The sequence below is a fragment of the Muntiacus reevesi genome, chromosome 14 (assembly GCF_963930625.1).
Source record: "Muntiacus reevesi chromosome 14, mMunRee1.1, whole genome shotgun sequence".
NCBI lineage: Eukaryota > Metazoa > Chordata > Mammalia > Artiodactyla > Cervidae > Muntiacus > Muntiacus reevesi.
Genome location: NC_089262.1, coordinates 65,192,837 through 65,216,346, shown reverse-complemented (window position 1 = coordinate 65,216,346; position 23,510 = coordinate 65,192,837). Strand labels below are relative to the sequence as shown.

The 23,510-nt window shown below is 39.6% G+C and overlaps 1 protein-coding gene across 4 annotated transcripts in view; it reads left to right on the top strand.

Moving 5' to 3' along the window:
- Positions 1 to 12,493: 12,493 nt before the first annotated feature.
- Positions 12,494 to 23,510, top strand: part of RANBP17 (RAN binding protein 17) — a 349,536-nt gene continuing 338,519 nt past the window's right edge. For all 4 annotated transcript variants that reach the window (XM_065905571.1, XM_065905570.1, XM_065905568.1 and 1 more), the window contains exon 1: positions 12,494 to 12,634. In XM_065905571.1, coding sequence (XP_065761643.1) covers positions 12,617 to 12,634 — 18 coding nt within the window. In that variant the 5' untranslated portion in view covers positions 12,494 to 12,616. The remainder of the gene's footprint in view (positions 12,635 to 23,510) is intronic.

Sequence of the window (23,510 nt, the reverse complement as noted above, 5' to 3'; positions counted from 1 at the left end):
CTAGTCAAGGCTGTGATTTTTCCAGTATTCATGTATGAATGTGAGAGTTGGACTGTGAAGAAAGCTGAGTGCTGAAATTGATGCTTTTGAACTGTGATGTTGGAAAAGACTCTTGAGAGTCTCTTGGACTGCAAGGAGATCCAACCAGTCCATCCTAAAGGAGATCAGTCCTGGGTGTTCATTGGAAGGACTGATGTTGAAGCTGTGACTCCAATACTTTGACCACCTCATGTGAAGAGCTGACTCATTGGAAAAGACCCTGATGCTGGGAGGGATTGGGGGCAGGAGGAGAAGGGGACGACAGAGGATGAGATGGTTGGATGCATCACTGACTCGATGGACATGAGTCTGAATAAACTCTGGGAGTTGGTGATGGACAGAGAGGCCTGGCGTGCTGTGATTCATGGGGTTGCAAAGAGTCAGACACGATTGAGTGACTGAGCTGAACTGAATCATCAAGGCAATCTGTTATTTGCCATACAAATAAGCAAAAAGTCTGGAGTTGGTGAGCCAGTTTGAGAAATGACTAAGGCTGATTCATCTACGATTGCATTGCAGTAGACACAGTTATAAAATGATGTGCATTATCCAAGTTTTAAACAGACTGTCCAAGTATATGTTTGAGGAAGAATGTAGAGCAGTAGAAAGATGGAGAAAGAAAACTTGATTAGGATAGCTCATTTAAGAAATATCTTGGCTTGGTCTATTTTCAAAATTCTGGTGTCTCTTTTAGAAAAAAACTTTTTATTTTATATTGAAGTATAGCCCATTAATGATGTTGTGATAGTTTCAAGCAAAGGGACTCAGACATACATACACACACATATATATATTTATTCTCTCCCAAACTCTCTTCCCATCAAAATTCTGGTGTCTCCTGAAAATGGTCATCACCAGGCTATCTGCAGGTGAGGTAGTCCAACAGGGCCTGTGTATAAATGTCCAACACCAGGAGCACACAAAGGGCTTGTTTACAAATGGCTAATGCTAGGCCATTGCTGAAGGTGCCAAGTCTGTGGCAATCCCCTTGTGAAGTGTCTCTGGTACAACCCATGTTCAAATTATCTGGTTTCACGATGGGCCTTTGGAAATGCCATATATTGTTCTCCATTTTCAAATATCTTAATTCTTGAAAATCATCTTGAAAGAGAAATCACCAACCAAGCACATACTGTGATCACTCTGTAAGTGGGCATCTCCAGAGAAGGTTTTTACTGTCACTCCTTAGAGTGGGAGCCCTGAAAGTGGTCCAGTGTTGCGTTTAGCACTATGATTACATGGCCTCTCTTCTTAGTCAGGGTGACAGATGCTTTACCCAACCATTGTCTCCTTTTAACACTCTAAAATTTGGTTGTACACCCATCATTCAGACAGGTTCCCCTGGACTCCTGAGGCCAACATTTTGACTTCTCAGATTATCACCCAATGAGATCTTATCATTGAGTTAATGGCAAGCATTACTGGCATGTACCTGGAATGTATCTTCATTTTTTCCTTTGTAAAACAGTAATCCAAGTATATTCCTAAAGCAGACATGATGTGCTCTGCTTTAGGCCTTCTCTCAGAGGATTTATTTTCTTAAAATGAATTCTGCCATTACAAGGAACCAGTCCTAGGGGTCTCGGAATATTTTACAGATTATTGTCTGTATGGACAGAGCACCAACTATTTAGGTGATGTTGTTTCAAAGATAATAAAAATTGTCATTGACTGAATTTCTTCAAACCTAAGACACATATCAATTTTAAGAAGCACAATTATCTTTTCCCTAATATGTCAGTATTTATTTTCTATCTATTTTCTATAAAAAGGACATTCTTTCACATAACTGCAATACAATCGTGAAATCAAGGAAATTAACATTGATACATTATTGCCTTCTAATTCTTAGATCTCATTCAAGCTTGCCAAGTATTCCCAATGTGTCCTTTATTATAAAATTATCCAGTTCAAATCATGCATTGCATTAAAAAAAAAAATCTTGGCCATGTTGCGGCATGTGGGATCTTATTTCCCTGGCCAAAGATCAAACCTGTGCCCCCTGCACTGCAAGTGTGGAGTTTTAACCACTGGACTGCCAGGGAAGTCCCACATTGCATTTAAATTATTGTTTCTCTTTTAGTTTTCTTAGTGGATCAGCCTTTCACTGAGGTTCATTACCCTGGAATTTGTGAAGATTATAGGCCAGTTATTTTATAGAATATCTCTCAATTTGAGTTTGATGTTAATCATAATGTTTCAAGATTAGATTCAGAACATGCATCTTTTGTGAGACTATCACAGAGATGATGCTGTGTTGTTACTGCATCCTGTCAAGAGGCACATGATTTACATTTGTCCCATTACTAATATGATATATGTTAATCACTCAATTAAGGTGGTGAATGAGATTTTTGCAATGAAAACTTACCCTTTTTTGCTTTCTTTAATTTGTATGTATTTTGCAAGGAACTGCAATGAGAGTATGTAAATAATCCATTCTTCATCAAATGTTATAATCTATCAATATAATTTACTTTGATGCCTGGTTTTTCCTGGATTTGGCAAGTGGGAGCCCCTTCACGCTGGCTCTTATGGCCTCTTGATAGGCCCCCTTCATTCTTTGAAGATTTCCTTAGTTTTTGACAACCAAAAAATGTTCTAAACACATTTTGTACTTACGTGCCCCAATTTGGAATCTGCTATTTCTCCATAGGACTGGTTCCTGTAAGTAGAAAATAATTTTTAGAGGCCAAGTTCTGGATGTTAGGTGTGCTCATTAATGTTGGGGTATTGCTGACCTCAGGAACTCTCAGTAGGCATATATGTAGGTATATATATGCACCTAAATTTATTTCTATATTTATCTCTACATATTGAAAACCATGAATTTTCACTGATACTTCTAATCTTAATCGAACACCACAAGGTTCATCCTAGTTTTCCCCCTTTCCATATTTGTAATTTCTTTTTCCCACAGTGAAAAATCTGACTTCCATTATTGTTACATATTTATTTCATCAATTTCCCAATCAGTTTTCCAACTCCATTGCCAATTTCTCCTCTGCATTGATATCTTCTTTCTCTGCTTGGGCTCTGACACCTCTTATAGGACACCACTCCACGTAAACACTCCCCTCACCCTTCCCAGGCCTAGCTAGCCCCTACCACACACCTGCATAGATGCCTTTATCAGACCTGTTGAGCATCAAAATCCTGTATTATACCCCCAGCATGCCCTCAATGCACACATACTCTCTTCATGTTACCTGGGCTCCAAAATCCCACAATTGGCCAAAACTCTTGTGTAGATACTCTCCTCCTCTGCTAGTTTCTGTACACTCCAAGGACCACTCTCACAATGGAATGCTCTCCTTACCCCATTTAGAATCTGACAGGCTTGCCAACCAGCCCTCTACACAGAAGTCCCCTTCACCATGCTTGCCCACAGTGACTCCTCCAACTTCTTTTCTCACAGCCGGTATAAACCTTAGCTCCACCCTAAGGATGGCTTCATGATTAGCCCAGAGTATGCATTAATATCTCCCCCTTTCAATGTTCAGAAGTGTTCTTCAGTTAAGTTCAGTCGCTCAGTCATGTCTGACTCTTTGCAACCCCATGGACTGCAGCACGCCAGGCTTCCCTGTCCATCACCAACTCCTGGAGCTTACTCAAACTCATGTCCATTGAGTCAGTGATGCCATCCAACCATCTCATCCTCTGTCATCCCCTTCTGCTCCCACTTTCAAGCTTTTCCAGCATCAGGGTCTTTTCCAAAGAATCTCTGCATCAGGTGGACAAAGTATTGGAGTTTCAGCTTCAACAGCAGTCCTTCCAATGAATATTCAGGACTGAATATTCATCCAGGCCTTTAGGATGGACTGGTTGGATCTCCTTGCAGTCCAAGGGACTCTCAAGAGTCTTCTCCAACACCACAGTTCAAAAGCATCAATTCTTTGGTGCTCAGCTTTCTTCATAGTCCAACTCTCACATCCATACATGACCACTGGAAAAACAATAGCCTTGACTAGACGGAACTTTGTTGGCAAAGTAATGTCTCTGCTTTTTAATATGCTGTCTAGGCTGGTCATAACTTTCCTTCCAAGGCATAAGCATCCTTTAATTTCATGGCTGCAGTCACCATCTCCAGTTGATTTTGGAACCCAAAAAAATAAAGTCTGACACTGTTTCCCCATCTATATGACAGGAAGTAATGGGACCGGATGCCATGATCTTTGTTTTCTGAATGTTGAGCTTTAAGTCAACTTTTTCACTCCCCTCTTTCACTTTCATCAAGTGACTCTTTAGTTCTTCTTCTCTTTCTGCCATAAGGTTGGTGTCATCTGCATTTCTGAGGTTATTGCTATTTCTCCCGGCAATCTTGATTCCAGCTTGTGCCTCATCCAGCTCAGCGTTTCTCATGATGTGCTCTACATATAATTTAAATACACAGGGTGACAATATACAAGATGAAGTGTTCTTGGAGAACAATAAACTGTATGTATAAGTCAACATACAACATAAGAGTATATGTATAATCAATTTATGTACCAGTTAACCTGGGAATGCCTTTTTGGAGCAGTGTTTGCAGATGCCCTGAAGGCAAAATTTTGTCTTTTCTGCCTCTCCTAGTTATAGAGCATATGTTAGTTCACTTAACATTGCTACTATAAGCTTTAGTTACGAAGTAAAAAGAAGTAAATTTCTCTCAGTACAGGATTGATTAAATAAATCATAGTATACACATATGGAGGGATATGAAGTTATTAAAAAAGAAATAAGGTAGACTTATAATACTTACATTGAAATACATCTAAAATGCACAGTCTGTTAAACAGAAAAATCAAGGTACAAAACAGTTTTATAGCATGATCTCATTCTTATAAAAAATATTTTTTGTCCATAAATGTATGTGCAGAGACAGAGGAATGGCAAGACATGCTGCTATATTAAAATAGGTTATTTTGAGAGGCTGTCATTCTTGGTAATTTTTACTTTTGATTTTATACAATTCCGTATCATGCAATTTTATATAAAAATCATAGATTTCTTCTATAATAAGGACAAAATGATATAAACACTCTTTTAATTTGAAAGGATTTAATGTGGGTATCATCTCTCCTAAGCTCCTGAATATGATGTAACCTAATTGTGGGAATGGTGTTAATGTGTGTTGGGGCAGGGGAGAAGGGATACAGGAAAGGGAAGGAGATAGAAGAGAGTTCACAACTTGGTTTTCCTTGAGATATTCTTAGGCGCTCTCATTTTTCCTTATAGTAAGAGACTTGCTTGGTTAGCTGGGTATCCTCAGTAAATTTAGAACATAACTCTTAGCAAAAAGAAAATGTTGACCTCTAAGGAAGGGACTTGGGTTCTAAGAAAGTGAAAGTGAAGTCGTTCAGTCGTGTCCGACTCTTTGTGACCCCGTGGACAGTAGCCTACCAGGCTTCTCTGTCCATGGGATTTTCCAGGCAAGAGTACTGGAGTGGGCTGCCATGTCCTTCTCCAGGGCTCTGAGAAATAGTATAGATTTTGCCTGTGCAAAGTAATATTAGTATGTGAAGGACCTAATTTTATATTTTAGTTCAAATTAATTTTACTCTAAAAACAGTTAAATAGTATTGCTATCACTGATACAGTTTTAAATGTATTTTACGGAAATCTTTTAAAAGAAAGCACTTGAAATGGGGACATGCCTATTTCTGGTAAGTAGCTCTGTCCATAAAATGGGCTTTGACTAGCAATAGGTTTTTTTTTCTGCCCTGTTCCCCTAGAGTTTACACATTTTATATTTTCTGTTTCAATTTAAGATTACATTATTTAAAGAATTTACATACACACACACACCATATCCACATTCTGCCTTGTTCCAAAAGAGATTTGTGGCAGTAGTGCCTGTCTGGTGAAGTTCAGTTTTTCTAATCGATCTTTCCTCGAAAGACCTGCCATTAGCACTTTGTTAATATTAAGTACATTAATAAGCTTAATGCTCATCTATTTCAGGATCACTTTTTGCTAAAAGTTTTTCTCTCATTATAAAAGTGAATATTTTAGAAACTCTTAAAAACACAGAAACATGATGAAGAAGAGAAAAAAGAAACTTTTTAATTCCACCATTCATAAGACAGCCTTGTTAATATTTGTTTGTATTCTGTTCCACTCCTGTTTTCTATGCTTTTTTCATTTGATTGAAATTATATATTGTTCCATTTTCCCCTTCTACACTTAACCTTATAACACAACATTTCCATATTTTTTTTTATAAAACTCTTCATAAATATAATTCTTAATGACTATAGAGGATTCTGCCATACGTTGTACCATAATCTACTTAAGCATTTCTGCTTATTCCAATTGCAAATCATGCTGTAATAAATATCTTTGCATAAAAAACTTTTTAAAAATTAGGCTATTTTGTTAGAATCACTTTCTAGAAGTTGGGTGAAGATAATGAACGTTTTTAAGGTTCTTGATATAAATTGCAAAATAGCTTTTCAGAATAGCACTGTATATCAGGTCACATATTATCATGACCCTTCTTAGCAGTAATTTAAGATGCATATCAACATAATTCTTACGTAATCAGTGCCTTAAACTCTTTATTATTATGTGGAGGAACTAATATGCAAGTTGCTGTTACTAAGTCATGTTCGACTTTTTGCGACCCCATGGACTGCAGCACACTAGGCTCCTCTGTCCTCCAACACCTCCTGGAGTTTGCTCAAATCATGTCCATTGAGTTGGTGATGCCGTCCAACCATCTTGTCCTCTGTCATCCCCTTCTCCTTTTGCCTTCAATCTTTCCCAGCATCCGGGTCTTTTCCAAAGAATCTTTGCATCAGGTGGCCAAAGTATTGTCAGCATTAGTCCTTCCAACGTATATTCAGGGTTGATTTCCTCTAGAATTGACTGGTTTGATCTCCTTGCTGCCCAAGGGAGCAGCCTTTTCCAGCACCACAATTCGAAAGTATCAATTCTTAGGCGCTCAACCTTCTACATGATCCAACTCTCACATCCGTACATGACTACTGGAAAAACCATAGCTTTGACTAGACAGACCTTTGTTGGCAAAGGGATGTCTCCGCTTTTTAATATGCTGTCTGGGTTTGTCATAGCTTTCCTCCCCATGAGCAAGTGTCTTTTAATTTCATGACTGCAGTCACCATCTGCAGTGATTTTGGAAAATAAAATCTGTCACTGCTTCCACTTTTTCCCCTTCTATTTGCCATGAAGCAAGGGGACTGGGTACCATGATCTTAGGTTTTTTTAGTGTTGAGTTTCAAGCTAGCTTTTTCACTCTCATCTCTCACCCTCATCAAAAGGTTCTTTAGTTCCTCTTTACTTTCTGCTGTGAGTGGTATCATCTGCATATCTGAGGTTATTGATATTTCTCCCAGCAATCTTGATTCCAGCTTGTGATATGCAAGTAATATAAGGCAATGTCCAGAATGCGGTCTAGGTTTGTCAGTGTAGAAATCAATGTACAGAATGAGAAATATTACTTTTCTTAATTTGTCAAAAAATGGCACTATTAATACACAGCAGTATACCTTTATCATTACCACTGAGTTAAAATAAGTCATTTAAAGAAAAAGTAAGTATAGTTTTTAGTATATATGTACTAATCAAGATTGTGAAATAATTCATATCCACATCCATATCCATATCATTCTGTTGTTGTTTAATCACCCAGTCATGTCTGACTTTTGCAATCCATGGATTGGGATTTTCCAGGCAGGAATACTGGAGTGAGTTGCTATCTCCTTTCTCTAGGAGATTTTCCTGATGTAGGGATCGAACCCATGTCTATTGCCTCCATCTCCTGCATTGCAGGTGGATTCTCTACCGCTGAGCCACTGGTGAAGCCCATATCATTAGTGAAGAAAAAAAATTGTTTTACTCTGGTTTCACACTAGATATTTAAGTAAATGGAGTTTAATGACTTGACAAACAAAAATATAGTAGAAATCAACTAACATGAAAGAAATCTACATAGGTCAATATTTTACAGGACTTTTGTGTTTTGGAGGGGTTTTATGTAAATTTGAATTTATTGGATGTATTCTCCTTCTATTTCTCTTACCTGCCTGCCCTCTGCTGGATTCCCCAAACTTACTGATATATTAAGCAATTTTACTAAGTGTATTTAATAAAATTACATTTGCAGAATACATTTAAGCGAAATGTGTACTAATTCTTTCTATATTTTGCTTATATGTGTTACTAGAGTAAATGATTGATTATAGGTTTTACATTTTAAGTATTCACAAAGTGAGAATTTTAGTTGAATCATTTTGATGTTTCAATCCTACCACATATGAAAACATGAGAAAAAGAAATGTTAATGTAGGTAATGTCACAGTTTTTCAAAAATTTTCAGGATTGAACAGGTGAGTGGGGCAGGAGGGACAATGAGGTAATATCCAATTGGATAGTAAATTACAAAGTAAAAAGTATAGAATAATTAACTCTGATTAAATTCATAATACTATTCCATTAAAATATGGACTTAAATATGATATTCAAAGAATATGGATTTACTTGATAATAAAATTAGTATTTGTGTGTGCCTGCTTAGTTTTGTTCCTGTGGGCTGCAGCTTACGGGCTCCTCTCTCCTTGGGATTTTCCAGGCAAGAACAATGGAGTAGGTTGCCATTTCTTCCTCCAGGGGATCTTCCTGATCATGGGATCAAACCCACATCTCCTGCATTTTCTTGACTTGGCAGTTGGATTCTTTACTGCTGACCCATGTGGGAAGCCTGAAAATGTAGCACTTATTATCATATATAAACTCATGAATCATCACAGCAACCTATGAGATATGTACTAGTAGTCTCCATTTTATAGTTGAGGAAATGAAGACCTGGAAGTAACCTGGAGAGGTTAAGTAAGAGGTTAAGTTTACCAGCTAGTAAGTGATGGAGCTGGTGTCCTAATCCAGGCTGTTGAGCTCCTTGTTCTTCTCCTAACCACTGTGCTTGACTGTCTCATCTCAATATTACTTCTTGCAAAATTTCTGAATTACAGACTTACTGTTATCCTGACCTTAGAAATAATAAGTCAAAACTAAGAGTTGTTAGGTGAATTTCCTAAAGCACCAGAATTACATATGCTAATTGAATCCTCTAAAAAGATACAAAGATTAAAGATCTATCTGTCTTTTTTAGAAGGCTAGTTGCCATAAAGGAAGATAATTTTGTAATTCCTAAGGGCTCTAAACGTCCTTCCTTTAATTGAGTTTTGTGATAGAAATGAATTATTTGACATCCTAGAGCATCTTCTGTGCTAATTTTAATAGCTGCAGTGACACAATTCTATCTTAAATTTTATTAATTGACAAAAAGATATGGAGTTGTGTACATATTTTATTGATAGAAAATCATGGAAAAGAGTGATAATTAAACAGAAATCTTCTGTGATCACTCAAATTTAAAAGGAAGAAAATAATTTATTTCTTATTTCCGGAATTACCTGGTGAATGCACAGAATAGTCAGGTGCTGTTTTTACCGCAACCTTATACTTGTGCCAAGGATATTCTGGAGTGGGAAAAAAGACAAATGATCAAACCTAATTTTCCCTCTCCTAATGACCTAAAAATTGAAGCAACAGAAGTACTACTTTAAAAAATAGCTTTAAAATGTGGTTGAGATCTAGAAGTTAGGCAAAGGCTATAAGCAATTAAAATAACGAGGTATTTATTGTGTGGCATGTGCAATAGGAAGGTCAGAAATCATCACTGCTGCTTGGGTTGTGAGAGTCAGGAATGTTGGACTGTGGGAATCACATATATGATTGGATGTCAAAAGTCTTGGGACATGGAAATAAAAGTTAAAATATAGGAATCAAAACCTTTAGGAATTAGCACAAAATGGCATGGTGAAGGTATCAAAGATTTTAACATTTATGAGTTGAGCTGCGGGGTTGAGGATGTGTGGGTTTTGGATGAGCTATGAAAATCAAGTGTGAAGTATGGAAGATGCAAATAGCCTAGTCATAATGAATTAGCTTATGCTGGATTAGACCTCCCATAGAAAACAATTACAAAAATAGGACAAATGTACATAAATATACATATATATTTAACACTCATATTACATATACAACAACTAGAAAGAAATAAATATATATTTAAATTATTTAACAATATTTAGTTGGTGATGGACAGGGAGGCCTGGTGTGCTGCGATTCATGGGGTCGCAAAGAGTCAGACGTGACTGAGTGACTGAACTGAACTGAACAATAATTTGACATATATTAACAACTATACACAGATATATAGTTTGAAGATACTAGACAACAACCAACAAAGGCAGGATTTGGTTGGCTTCAATCCTTTAGAGCATGAAAGTACTAAGGACAAGATCCAGATTTAACTCAGCTCTTTTCATCCCTTCCTCCCCCTCCAAAGAATTTTTCAGTTGGCACAAGGATTAACAGAGCTAAATGGACAGCAGCAATCTCAGTAGGCTAGGAGCAGACACTGGAGTCTGAGAACAAAAGGAGCTGAGATTTGAGGGACAAATTTCTAGAGAGGAGCAAACTGCTGAGATGTGAGTCCCAAAATCTGTGTACAGACTTCCCTCAAATCATCAGTCAGTTGTTAAGATGTATACCTGTTGGGAGAGACTTTAAGAAGCTTAGCAGAACAGCAGTATCTAAAGAGTTGAACAGAGATTTTAGCAGTTGCACAGAACTGGGGAGACAGGGATTAGGAGTTCAAGTCCATAGGATGAAGGTGTCTTAGTAAACACACCAGGCTTTAAACTGTAAGATCAACTGAGTACCATGACCTAGGAATAAGGGTAAAACTGAAATAAATCTGAATTTAAAAGTCTAAAGCCAAGTCTCAATAGGATTGAAGTGATCCTCTGTTATTCTATCTGCCTACTACAATAAAAATAAAAAAACTTCTATGGAGAAAGTTCATATCATCCAAAACTTCTACAGTTTTTCTTCCACACTGATATTCAATAAGAAATCATGAGACAAGCCTGAAAAAATAGGACCAAATTATAGAAGACAGGAGGACCCACATATTGACTCAGATACTGTAGATATCAGATAGGGGCTTTAAATAATATCACTAAAATGTTCAAGAAAATAAAGGAATGATAAATTTCACCAGAACCTTTGAATCCATTCAAAGAATGGAAGGGAAGGTGTCAAATGAAAATTCTGGAACTGAAAATATTATAACTAAAATTAAGAATTCAATAAAGGGGTTGTATGCCAGCTCAGACACAGCAGAATAGGATTTCTACTGACTTGGGTGAAAGGTCAGTAAAAAATATGCAGATGAAACTACAATAAGAAAAGAAGACAAAAATACAAAAAGGAGTATATAAGAGACATGGAAAACTCTATAAAAGGTTTAACATACATGTAACTGGAGTTCCAGAAAGAGAAGAATGGGACAGAAGCAGTTATTTAAAGACATACTGACCAAGAATTTTCAGAAATTAGTAAGAAAAAATCAGATATCATATTTAAGAAGCTTTATGAATCCCAAGCAGGAACACACACACACACACACACACACACACACACACACACACACAGAGTTACATCACACTCAAAATGCTGAAGACCAAAAAGAAAGAGGAAAAATTTTAAAGCAGCCAAGGGTGGGAGAAGGAGACATATTACCTTCAAAGGAGCAAAAATCAGACTGACAGCTAATTTCTGAACAGAAAAAAAGGCAATCAGTAACCAAGAGAAAGGCATTTTATAAGTGCAGAAAAAAATTTTAATGTCAAAATAGAATTCTATACCCAGCAAAACTATCTTTTAAAAAAATGTACGTGAAATAAAGACGTTTTCATGTTAATAAAAGCTGAGAGAATTTGCCACTAGTAAACCTGAACTAAAAAAAAAACAAAAACAAAACCTGAACTATATGAGGTATTTTTTTCACTCTAAAATACAATGACACCAACTGGAAGTGTCAAACTTCAAGAGGAAATGAAAAGCACTGGAAAGGAGTGACTTCTCATTGCAGTGGAATTATTTAGTTGTAAAATATAAGTTCATGTTAAATGAAATACAGACAAGAAGTAAGTGAACTAGAATTTTACAACTTGACAATATATAGATAGTGTCAGTTTAATTTTAACCAAAGGTTTAAAATACCTGAAACCTGGGTTCTGGGAGTCAGGGACCAAGGATAGCAGTTGACATTAAGTGAGTGTTAGGAGACAAGAAAACTTGTGGAAATGGGGGCGTCAGAAGCCGCAGGCAATAGCTGCGCTCTAGGAGTTAGGGTCAAAGGGAGTCTGTGGGAGCCGTGGTCGGCACCCTCGGCCGGCAGTTCCGCGCAGGGGGTTGTGTCAAGGGGCAAAGGTCTGACATCACCACCCACCTGAGGCAGCGGCCGTTGAAACGTGAGCGCGGTGGGGGAGGGGGCAGCTTAGATTCCTGCCCCCGGTCCCCGCCCCGTCGGGCCCGCCCGCCCGCGCTCTCCCCACCCTGCCGGCCCCGCCCTGTCCGGAGCTTCGAACGCGACGGTCGCGAGGCTGAAGCGACGAGCGAGCGAGCGGCGCAGGGACCCCGCGGGCGGCTGGGGCTTCGGTGGCGCACGCCTACGCTCCCCCCCCTCGGGCGCTCGGGGCGCTGACCGGCGCCGCCTCCCGGGAAGATGGCGCTGCACTTCCAGGTCAGTGCGCTCTGCGCCGCTGATCCCCGCCCCGCCGCGCCGAGAATCCGGCGGGACGCTGGGGTCTGGAGACTGAGGGCCGAGTCCGGCGACGGAGGCCGCGGGCCCGCCGGCCGGTGCGTCGGAGCCCTGGACTCCGTTCCTGGCCAGGGACCAGGCACTGGTCTGGGCTGCCCACCCCAGGCCCGGGCCCGAGGAAGGGGCGGCCCGAGCCCGGGGATGGCGGGTGGAGGGGCAGGAGCTAGGCTGGAGGTCGCCGCTCGAGAAAGGTGCGGATGCTGAGGACCGGCCGCGCGGGAGCCCGCCCTCCCGGGTGCAGCCGCCCGGCGCGCACCGAGGTTCGGCGGCGCCCGAGCAGGTGGGAGCCCGGCAGTACCGGCTCAGCCTTCCCGCCGCGTCTCCGGCCGCGGCTCCATCGTCAGCCTCCACACAGTTCGGAGGGAGCTCGAGAGGGGCCTGGGTCCGCCGAAGGAGCAGCTCTGCAGTTGGACTTGAATTGGCCAGAGCCGGCAGGGGCTCTGTTTGTGGGGAGTTGCGAAGGAGGGCTCTGCAGCAGCCTCATTGGAGGAGGAAACCGGGGCAGGACGCGCACTAGGAGCGCAGAAACGGTCAGGATGGGATGCGGGCTGGAGGAAGGCTCAAATATTCAGATATTCTCGGGCACTTTGGCACATGTATCCAGTTATTTATTCAACAAACATTGTAGAGCCTCCTCGGCACCCACCCCGGCGCCCCTCCACCCCCACCCCCGGGTCTCAAGCACTGTGCAGAGTTCCGAGATAAAGAATTACATCATCTTAGCATCCTTGCCCTCATGAAATTCACAGGTAATTACAGTAAGTGTGAAAAATGATGTGATAGAATTAATTACAGGATATCCTGGGAATATTGAAGGGGGCAGTCAACTCCGTGTGTGCTGGGAAGCAGCGAGGCAGAGGTGCTGTGCTTTCAGGCAAGCTTTTTTGAGCTTCCGTTCATCCACTTATTAGTTGAATTCCTTCTTTGCTATGTACTTAAGATAAAACTCTCTCAAAACTTTATGATTTGTACAGTCAGGGAACTTGCAGTCTAGTGGATCTTGAAAGAACTGTAGGAGTTTCGCCGAGCAAAGAGAAAGGGAAGGGTAGAGGCAAAAGGACAGTGTGAGTCAAGTCAAAGAATTGTGGAAGAACATGGCCCACTGGGGTGGTTCAGTCTGACTGGACTTAGGTTCACGTGAAAGGGAAGGGAGGAGGGGAGGCTGTGGAGGCAGGAGATGACCTTGGAGAGAGAGGCAATTTCATAACATGGTGATAGTGTATCTAAGCGTCCCAACCCTTTGTAGACTTCTTTGGGCCCCCTGAGACTACAGTGATTCATTACTTAATTATCGATTCTTCCAAAGGGTCCTTTCTTTTCGACCATCCACTCTCCTATCAGGTAATTGACAGCTCAGGAGATAGTAAGCCTGACACATTGTTTTGATTCCTTGCCATTGCTACGGGTCTCCAGGTCAAAATAATGTTATTTATTACCACTTTAGTAAAAATGCCCTTTGGGAAATCTTCACTGGCAGAATCTCACAGGGAGGGCTTTGGGATTGTAAATAGATAAACAGTTGTTCATAGTTCAGGTGTAAATCTTGAGGGCAATTAAAAACTATGGTGGAAGTTTGGAATGATTTCAGAATTGGAAAGATATGCATAATAGTAAATCACCCAGTCTGGAAGATTTCTTCAAACTTTAGGTAGTGGTGGAAAAATTAACTCCTAATGCCAGAACTACACAAATTGGTTTCTTCGGAATCTATTTCACAGCAGCTCTGGGCAGCTTAAAGGTGGAGTTGGACAAATGAAAGACCTGACAGTTTGAGAGGCCTGAAAAAAGCTCTGAACCTTTTCAGTTTGAATTGTTTTCAGTATATGGATCATATTGTTAATTAACTCAAGGAACATTTATTACTAATGATAACTGGTACCTACCATTTGGTATTTTTCTATGCTTGTAGATTTTGAGTTGTACAACTAGCTTGAGAGGTGTATGTAAACAGTTGGCTTGTTGTATCTGTTAGTTTTGCATCAGTGGATTCAACCAACTGTGGATTGAACATATTAAAGAAAAAATTCCAGAAAGTTTCAAAAAACTTGAATTTGCCACACCCTGGCAACTATTTACATATAATTTACATTGAATTTACAACTATTTATATAGCATTTATATTGTATTAGGTATGGGCTTCCCAGGTGGTGCAGTGGTAAAGAAGCTGCCTGCCAACGCAGGCGGTGCAGGAGACACTGGGTCCAATCCCTGGATGGGGAAGGTTCCGTGGTGGAGGAAGTGGCAACCTACTCTAGTATTCGTTCTTGGAAAATCCCATGGACAGAGGTGCCTGGTGGGCTACAGTCTGCTGCTGCTAAGTCACTTCAGTCGTGTCCGACTCTTTGCGACCCCATAGATGGCAGCCCACCAGGCTCCCCCGTCCCTGGGATTCTCCAGGCAAGAACACTGGAGTGGGTTGCCATTTCCTTCTCCAATGCATGAAAGTGAAAAGTGAAAGTGAAGTCGCTCAGTTGTGTCTGACTCTTAGCGACTTCATGGACTGCAGCCTACCAAGCTCCTCTGTCCATGGGATTTTACAGGCAAGAGTACTGGAGTGGGGTGCCATTGCCTTCTCCGGCAGGCTACAGTCTATGGGGTCACAAAGAGTCGGACATGACTGAGCAGCTGAGCACCCACACACGTGTATTAGGTATTAAAAGTATTATGAGATGATTTAAATTAATAGAGGTTATATGCATACAGTGTGCCATTTTATATAAGGAATGAGCATCTTTGGGTTTTGGGTATCTGCAGGGTGGCCTGGGACCAGTCCCCCTACTGTATGTGCATATATACATTTTATTCCTGAAGGCACTGAGTCTTAGAACAATTGTGACTTGCCCAAGGCTACAGAACTAGAGTAACTCTAATAATTCATAATTCTGTATTCTTTCATACCAATATCTTGCAGTCATCTACCCAACCAGGTAGTTAATAAAAAATTATGCCATTTTGGCATAAATGGATTTGTGTAAGGTGAGATTAGGTTACTACTTCACAATCTTTTTCAAATTATGGCATACATAAAGATTGGTAATTGGGTGGTCCATTGACATAAACTACTCATAACTAAAAGCCTGGCTGCCGGAAGGGCAAGGGGATCAATATCCTAGATATTCCTATAATCCATTCAAGGCATGTGCATTCTGGTTAGGAAGTTATGAGTTAGGGTACTCTGTCCCAAAGGAAGAAATGAATCTGGATTGTCTTAGGAGACAGTCCAGGTTAGTGGGCAAGGAAGAGAGGAAAGAGGTTTCTGGGATCAAGGAACAGGTAGGCACTTTAGATTTCACAGAGGAATCTTGGAAAGAATTAAGAGGTAACATTTGGGAAACTTTAGGAGATGCAGTTAGTTGATCTTTTTAGCTTCCCAGAACCTGGGACTATAGTCATGCTTCTTAATACCCAGCCAGGCTACTGTACCTGATTTGATCTAGATATGATTATTAACAGTTAGAATCATGAGGAGAAAGGGGTTTGGCAAAATGGTCCTGGGGTTGTGGAGTTGAATGGGAGAAACTATAGACAAAAGACCAATGTGGTGTTTTATAGTTAACTGAAGAAATTATTTACAGTTTGTATAGATCTGCTATTTGCCAAGAGCTGGATCAAGCTTTCTCTTGTCCTTTCTATCTTAATCTTCATAATTATTTTGGAAGATGGTTTTGAAACCTGCAGTTTCAAAAGTGAGGTATAGAAAGGTTAGATAATTTGAGGTCACTTTAATAAGTATTTGGACAAATTCCAGGCTTCCACAATGATTACAGAAGAAACCCCTAAAGAAATCAGGGCACTGTAGGCCACAGTTGTAAAATACTGTTTTGTTGGTCTGCTGTCTATGAATATCATGTAGAGGTATTGAGTCTGAGTCTTTATGTTAAAGGAATTGGTAGGACTTTATAATAAATTGTTATATACTTGGCATTAGCTAAACTGCAATGTTTGAGGGCACAGTTTCCAAGACTACCCTCACTACTGACACCACTTGCATATTTGGGAGTTTCTCAGTGCCATTCTCAGGTTTGATAGTTTAACAGAAGGACTCACATAAGTCACTGAAAGCTATCATACCCAAGTTTATTATTGGGAAAGTACACATACTAAATTGATTGAAAGAGAGGTGCATAGGGCAGAATCTGGGAGCGTCCTAAAACAAAGCTTTTTGGTCCTCAGGACATGTTACTCTCCCATCATATATGTGTAGCAGTAAGCACTGAGTATTGCAAACCAGGGAAGCATAACCTGAGCTTTGAGTTCTGGAATCTTTGTTGGGGCTTCTTTATGTAGTTGTGATTTGTTGGGTGCCACTTGAGTGACCTAATTGTTTAGGTCAAATGAAACCATGCCATCTAAAGTCCCCACCCTAGAGCTGGTGGCTGGTGGCTGGTAAAGAATCTGCCTGTCAGTGCAGGAGATGCAGGTTGGATCCTGTGTGATGGATGTGATGGAGCATCTAAGCCAGTGTGCTACAGCTACTAAGCTGGTACACAAGAGCCCAGGAACTGCAGCTACTTAGCCCATGTGCCACAACTGCTGAAGCCCAGGCACTACACCTACTGAAGCTGACTCCCCCTAGAGCCTGTGCTCTGCAACAAGAGAAGCTGCTGCAGTGAGAAGCCTGCCGGCTGCAACAGAGTAACCCCCTCTCTCTGCAGCTAGAGGAAGCCCACACATCAATGAAAACACAGCACAGCCAGAAATAAATAAATAAAAAGGAAAAAAAAGTCCCCACCCTAAAACACCTTTGGTATTTTTGGTGTGGTCAGCCACTAATTTTAAGGCCATGGAGTGTGGCCTCCTGCCCCTGCCCCCCAGTCTGAACAAAAATATTCCTATCATAAACATAGACTACCTCCCAGAATCTGAGGGCAAAAGGCAAGACTTTTCTTTGGGCAAGACCAAACTCTTAACTATATAGGAGGGACTAAGGAGAAGGAAATGCAAAAGATAACATTAAGATTGTAAATCTAATTTCTGGTCTATACCTCTGAAGCAAAGGGACTCTTAAGGTGAAAATCTGTGGGAAATATGTTCAATTCAGTTTCTGACATGTTGGGGCTGTTTTCAACATCTTCCTGGATTTCCAAGAAGAAGAAATTTATAGGTAAATATAAAGATGGTGAACAGACAAGGTTGAAAGTATGGACTAGGATATCATCTACAGGTTGATGATGACTAAAGTAAAAGGTCAGCCACTGTTTCCACTGTTTCCCCATCTATTTGCCATGAAGTGGTGGAACCAGATGCCATGATCTTAGTTTTCTTTTCTTTTTTTTTTTTTTTTATCTTAGTTTTCTGAATGTTGAGCTTTAAGCCAACGTTTTCACTTTCCTCTTTCAAGAGGCTCTTTGGTTCTTCTTCACTTGCTGCCATAAGGGTGGTGTCATCTACATATCTGAGGTTATTGGAATTTCTTCTGGCAGTCTTGATTCCAGCTTGTGCTTCATCCAGCCCAGCGTTTCTCATGATGTGCTCTGCATATAAGTTAAATAAGCAGAGTGACAGCATACAGCCTTGATGTACACCTTTTCCTATTTTACTTACTTTTCCTATTCATGTTAGTCTGTTATTCCATGTCCAGTTCTAACTGTTGCTTCCTGACCTGCATACAGATTTCTCAAGAGGCAGGTCAGGTGGACTGGTATTCCCATCTCTTTAAGAATTTTCCACAGTTTATTGTGATCCACACAGTCAAAGGCTTTGGCATAGTCAATAAAGCAGAAGTAGATATTTTTCTGTTTTTGCTTTTCTGATGATCCAGCGGATGTTGGCAATTTGATCTCTGGTTCCTCTGCCTTTTCTGAAACCAGCTTGAATATCTGGAAGTTCACAGTTCATGTATTGCTGAAGCCTGGCTTGGAGAATTTTGAGCATTACTTTACTAGTGTGTGAGATGAGTGCAATTGTGCGGTAGTTTGAACAGTCTTTGGGATTGGAATGAAAACTGACATTTTCCAGTCCTGTGGCCACTGCAGATGGTGACTGCAGCCATGAAATTAAAAAATGTTTACTCCTTGGAAGGAAAGTTATGACCGACCTAGACAGCATATTAAAAGGCAGAGACATTACTTTGCCAGCAAAGGTCCGTCTCGTCAAAGCTATGGTTTTTCCAGTGGTCATGTATGGATGTGAGAGTAGGACTATAAAGAAGGCTGAGCACTGAAGAATTGATGCTTTTGAACTGTGGTGTTGGAAAAGACTCTTGAGAGTCTCTTGAACTGCAAGGAGATCCAACCAATCCATCCTTAAGGAGATCAGTCTTGAGTGTTCATTGGAAGGACTGATGTTGAAGCTGAATCTCTTAATACTTTGGCTACCTGATGCGAAGAGCTGACTCTTTTGAAAAGACCCTGATTCTGGGAAAGATTGAAGGCAGGAGGAGAAGGGGACGACAGAGGATGAGATGGTTGGATGGTATCACAGATTCAATGGACGTAAGTTTGGGTAAACTCCGGGAGTTGGTGATGGACAGGGAGGCCTGGCATGCTGTGGTTCATGGGGTTGTGAAGAGTTGGACACGACTGAGCAATGGAACTGAACTGAACTGAAAGTAAAAGGTGGTAAAATGGCAGGGTGTTGAGACATGTGGTTGGGGTCTATAGATTTGTATGTGGCTCAGAATTGACCATTTGCTCTATTTGAGCTATGTGTGTGTGTACACAGACACACACACACACATGTATTTGATTGCTCAGCCTCAGGGTTTTTTTTTTTTTTTTTGGTCTGTAAAATGGATATGCTAAAATACATAATTTACAGGAGTCTACTTTTTTGGATTGGTTTAAAAAATAGAAGATGGAAATACTTTTGTAAACTATAAAGCACTAAAACAAATATGATCCAATTCATTGTAGAAGGAGAAGTTCTAAGAGGCCCAGAAATAAGCCTTCGAGTACTCAGGAAAAGTTAATAAAGGGAGAAAAAACAAAGAGTTTGTGGGAAGTGAGTAATTGTAAGATAAAGACACTTTATTAATGGCAGTTAAGAGGTTTAATTCCAGAAGGCAGAAAGATACAGGGAAGTAATTGAAAAGAATTTAAATTTAATTGAAGTGGGATTTTTGTAGTTCATCAATTTATTGTTTTATTATTAGGGGACATTTTTCTCTAGAACAAAAGAAAAAACCCTTCATTTTTTCAGCTTTCTTGAGGTTTTCTTGTTATTGTTTAGTGACTAAGTTGTATCCAACTCTTTTGTAACTCCGTTGACTGTAACTCATCAGGCTCCTCTGTCCATGGGATTTCCCAGGCAAAAATAACCATTTCCTTCTCCTTCTTGAAGTTTAATTGACAAATAATAAGCCACACATATTTAATGAATTTTGACATAGTGTATAACTGTGAAACCATCACTGAAATCAAGATAATGAACATATCTATCACCCCCCAAGTTTCCTTATACCTTTATAATCCCTCCTTGCTGCTTCCCTATCCTCTCACTCTCTCCTCCCTCCCCAGCCTGAAATCACTGATCTGCTTTCTTTTACTATAGAATCATACAATATATACTCTGTTTTTTGTTTTGCTTATTTTACCTATTAATGGATATATGGTGAGAGTTACTGTATAGAAGTTGCTTTATCTAGGGGTTAATTGTATGTCAGGTGCAAAGGGCAGAAATGAGTCCAGAATATCTTGGAAGATCCTTATTTAGACTGTAGGCAGGATTATATCGTTGTCTCCTAGGCTATGGAAATTGGGTATTGTCCTTGTATGTTTGATAGTAAATCTATGGGAGGTAGGTAATGTCCAGTGCTACTTGTTATTTATTTATATGGACTTCTAATGTTGATATGAAGCCCTGTAGAAAATTTAATAACTCAGACCAAATTTGTCAACACATTGAGAAGGGATCCATTTCTCTGAGGCATGCCTATGTTAACCATATTCTCAGACATCACTATAAAACTAAGATGCAGTTTATCAGTTCACCATGAAAAGTAAAGTCTCTCTTTATAGACAGAATCTCTGTGAAATCAAATGCTAATCAGAAGATTGCTTTGTCGCTCAGCGATCATCACATTGTGAGTTTAACTGTGAAATGTTCACATAATGCTTTTCCAACAGGGTAAGGATTTTTGTGTATGTATCCTTTTCTCTAAAAATGATTTCATATGCCAGGCATTTATTTAATTGTTATCATTACAGAGAAAGAATAACTTGATTTTTTTTCCCCTTTGTTTCAGTCTTAGGAGAAAGTTCAAACTTTTACCTTTTTATCTTGCACTGCCCTTCGATGGTTAATAATTCAAAAGGCATTTGGGATAAAAGGGTCATTGATAGCATTGTTGATGTAAACAAGTCTGTGTTGGAATTCTCTAAATCAATATAGCAAAAAGGGAAAAATTCCAGAACTTTTCCATATTTACTTAGGTATCCTTGAATTGATTAATATTAATGTTTATGTTTCCTGGGGCTGTTGTGACAAATTGCCACAAACTGTGTGAGTTAAAAAAATGAAAATTTATTCTTTTATAAGTATGGAAGCCAAAAGTCTGAAATTAATGTGTTGACAGTATTGGTCTCTTCTTGGAGCCCTTGAGGGAGAAACTGTTCCATACTTTGCCCCTATGTTCTGATAGCTGCTTGCAGTTCTTGGTGGTCCTTGACTTGTAGATATATCACCCCAGTCTTTTCCTCATCCTTCCTAAGACCTATTTACTTGTGTCTCTGCACCTCAAATGTCCCTATCTCTTTTATGAATGACTGGATATAGAGCCTGCCCTAAATCCCTCGGTTTGATCTCATCCCTCCATCCTTAATTTAAGGATTTACAAAGACTTTATTTCCAAATATTTCAAAGGTATTGGGGGTTAGGACTTGGATATATCTTTTAGGAGGATATAGTTCTATCCATTACAATACTATTATTAGGTAATACTAGTAATAAACAACTAATCTTTATAGGGTATAAAGTGCGCTAGAAGTTATGTGGCCCTAGCTCATTTAATCCTCCCACCAAACCTATGAGGTATATGCTATTGTTAGTCTCAGTTATTGCTGGCTTTTGTTTTTCAGTAGTTAGATTTTGTCACTATTTCTGGCTTCATTTTTTTTACACTCAGAGTCTATTTCTTCAGAGACTACACCTATTGATGTATAGTTGAATGCATGATAGCAGGATCAGTTTATCATTAAATTATTCTGGTTATTATCAGCTTTAAAATTCAGCCCTTAAAATTTATTAGATGAAGGAAAATACTTCTGAGGTTGATCATGAGTCACAAGAGGGAAAATGGTAGCTTTTTTCATTTTATGTTTCTTACCCTTGGAGGAAACATGAAAATTCATAGGTGTTCATGAACCATACGTTTTCTACACATTTTAATGTTATAAACAGTATGTAGTAGCACTATTAGGGCTTGTTGGGACAATCCAGGTAGAGGAAATGTTTAAAATGTGGTTCATTTGAGGTTCTTTATCTTTATCCTTTTGAAACCTTTCTTTTGTACTTTTATTTTCACTATAGCAAAAAATTCTTAGTGTGGGATGTTGTGCTCTGGCCTAGGATAAAGAAGTAGAAAATGCCGTAAAGAAACAAGGAGTGAGAACTGTAAAGAATAAAGGGAGTTAGAGGAGGTTTCACTTCAGTATCTCTTATGTATTCCTCTTTGTTGTTGTTTAGTCACTAAGTTGTGTCTGACTCCATGACCCCATGGACTGCAGCACACCAGGCTTCTCTGTCCTTCACCATCTCCTGGAATTTGCACAAACTCATGTTCACTGAGTTGGCGATGCTATTCAACTTCCTCATCCTCTGTAGCCCTCTTCTGTTCTTATTTGGCAAAGGTATACGCATCTGAGGGAGTGCTTAGACTAGTGTAGCTGTAAGACTGCCTCATAAAAATTCAGGCCAGAAAGGATTAAAAAAATGGCATTACTTATGAATATCCCATTACTTTCATATGCCTACCTGACATTAAAATCTGTGCCAAGTTTTTTTGACCTCCAAAGAATAATTCTCTAAGTTCATACTGAAGTAGTTTTAGTAAGATGCCTTTAGCAAAAATTCTCTAAAGGTGAGAGGAATACTGAACTCATTTAAAAATTTTTCTTTCAGATTTTATCCATGTATCCTGTATCTTCTGATGAGATTATATTTATAAATGAATGAATGATTACAGAATGAATTGTTCATTTTTTATTTTTAGAATTTACTTGTTTATCCTCATCTATATTTTTATGCAATTTTTAAAGGTTAAAGTTATTACAAAATGTTGACTATGTTGCCTCTGTTTTACAATATATCATAGCCCGTCTTACTCCCAGTAGTTTGTACCTCCTACTCCCCAAGCCCTATATTGCCTCTTCCCACCCTCCCTCCACAGGTAACCACAAGTTTGTTTTCTGTATCTGTGAATCTGTTTCTTTTTTTGTTGTATTAACTATTTTGTTGTGTTTTTTAGATTCTGCACATTTAAGTGGTATCATATACTATTTGTCTTCCTCTCCTCTGACTTATTTCACTTAGCATAATGCCCTCTAAGGGGGCTTCCCTCATAGCTCAGTTGGTAAAGAATCCACCTGCAATGCAGGAGACCCAGTTCGATTCCTGGGTTGGGAAGATCTGCTGGGGAAGGGATAGGCTAACGACTCCAGTGTTCTTGGGCTTCCCTTGTAGCTCAGCTGGTAAAGAATCTGCCTGCAATGTGGGAGACCTGGGTTCGTTCGATCCCTGGGTTAGGAAGATCCCATGGAGAAGGGATAGGCTACCCACTCCAGTATTCTGGCCTGGAGAATTCTAGGGACTATTGTCCATGGGGTCGCAAAGAGTCAGACATGACTGAGTGACTTTCAAT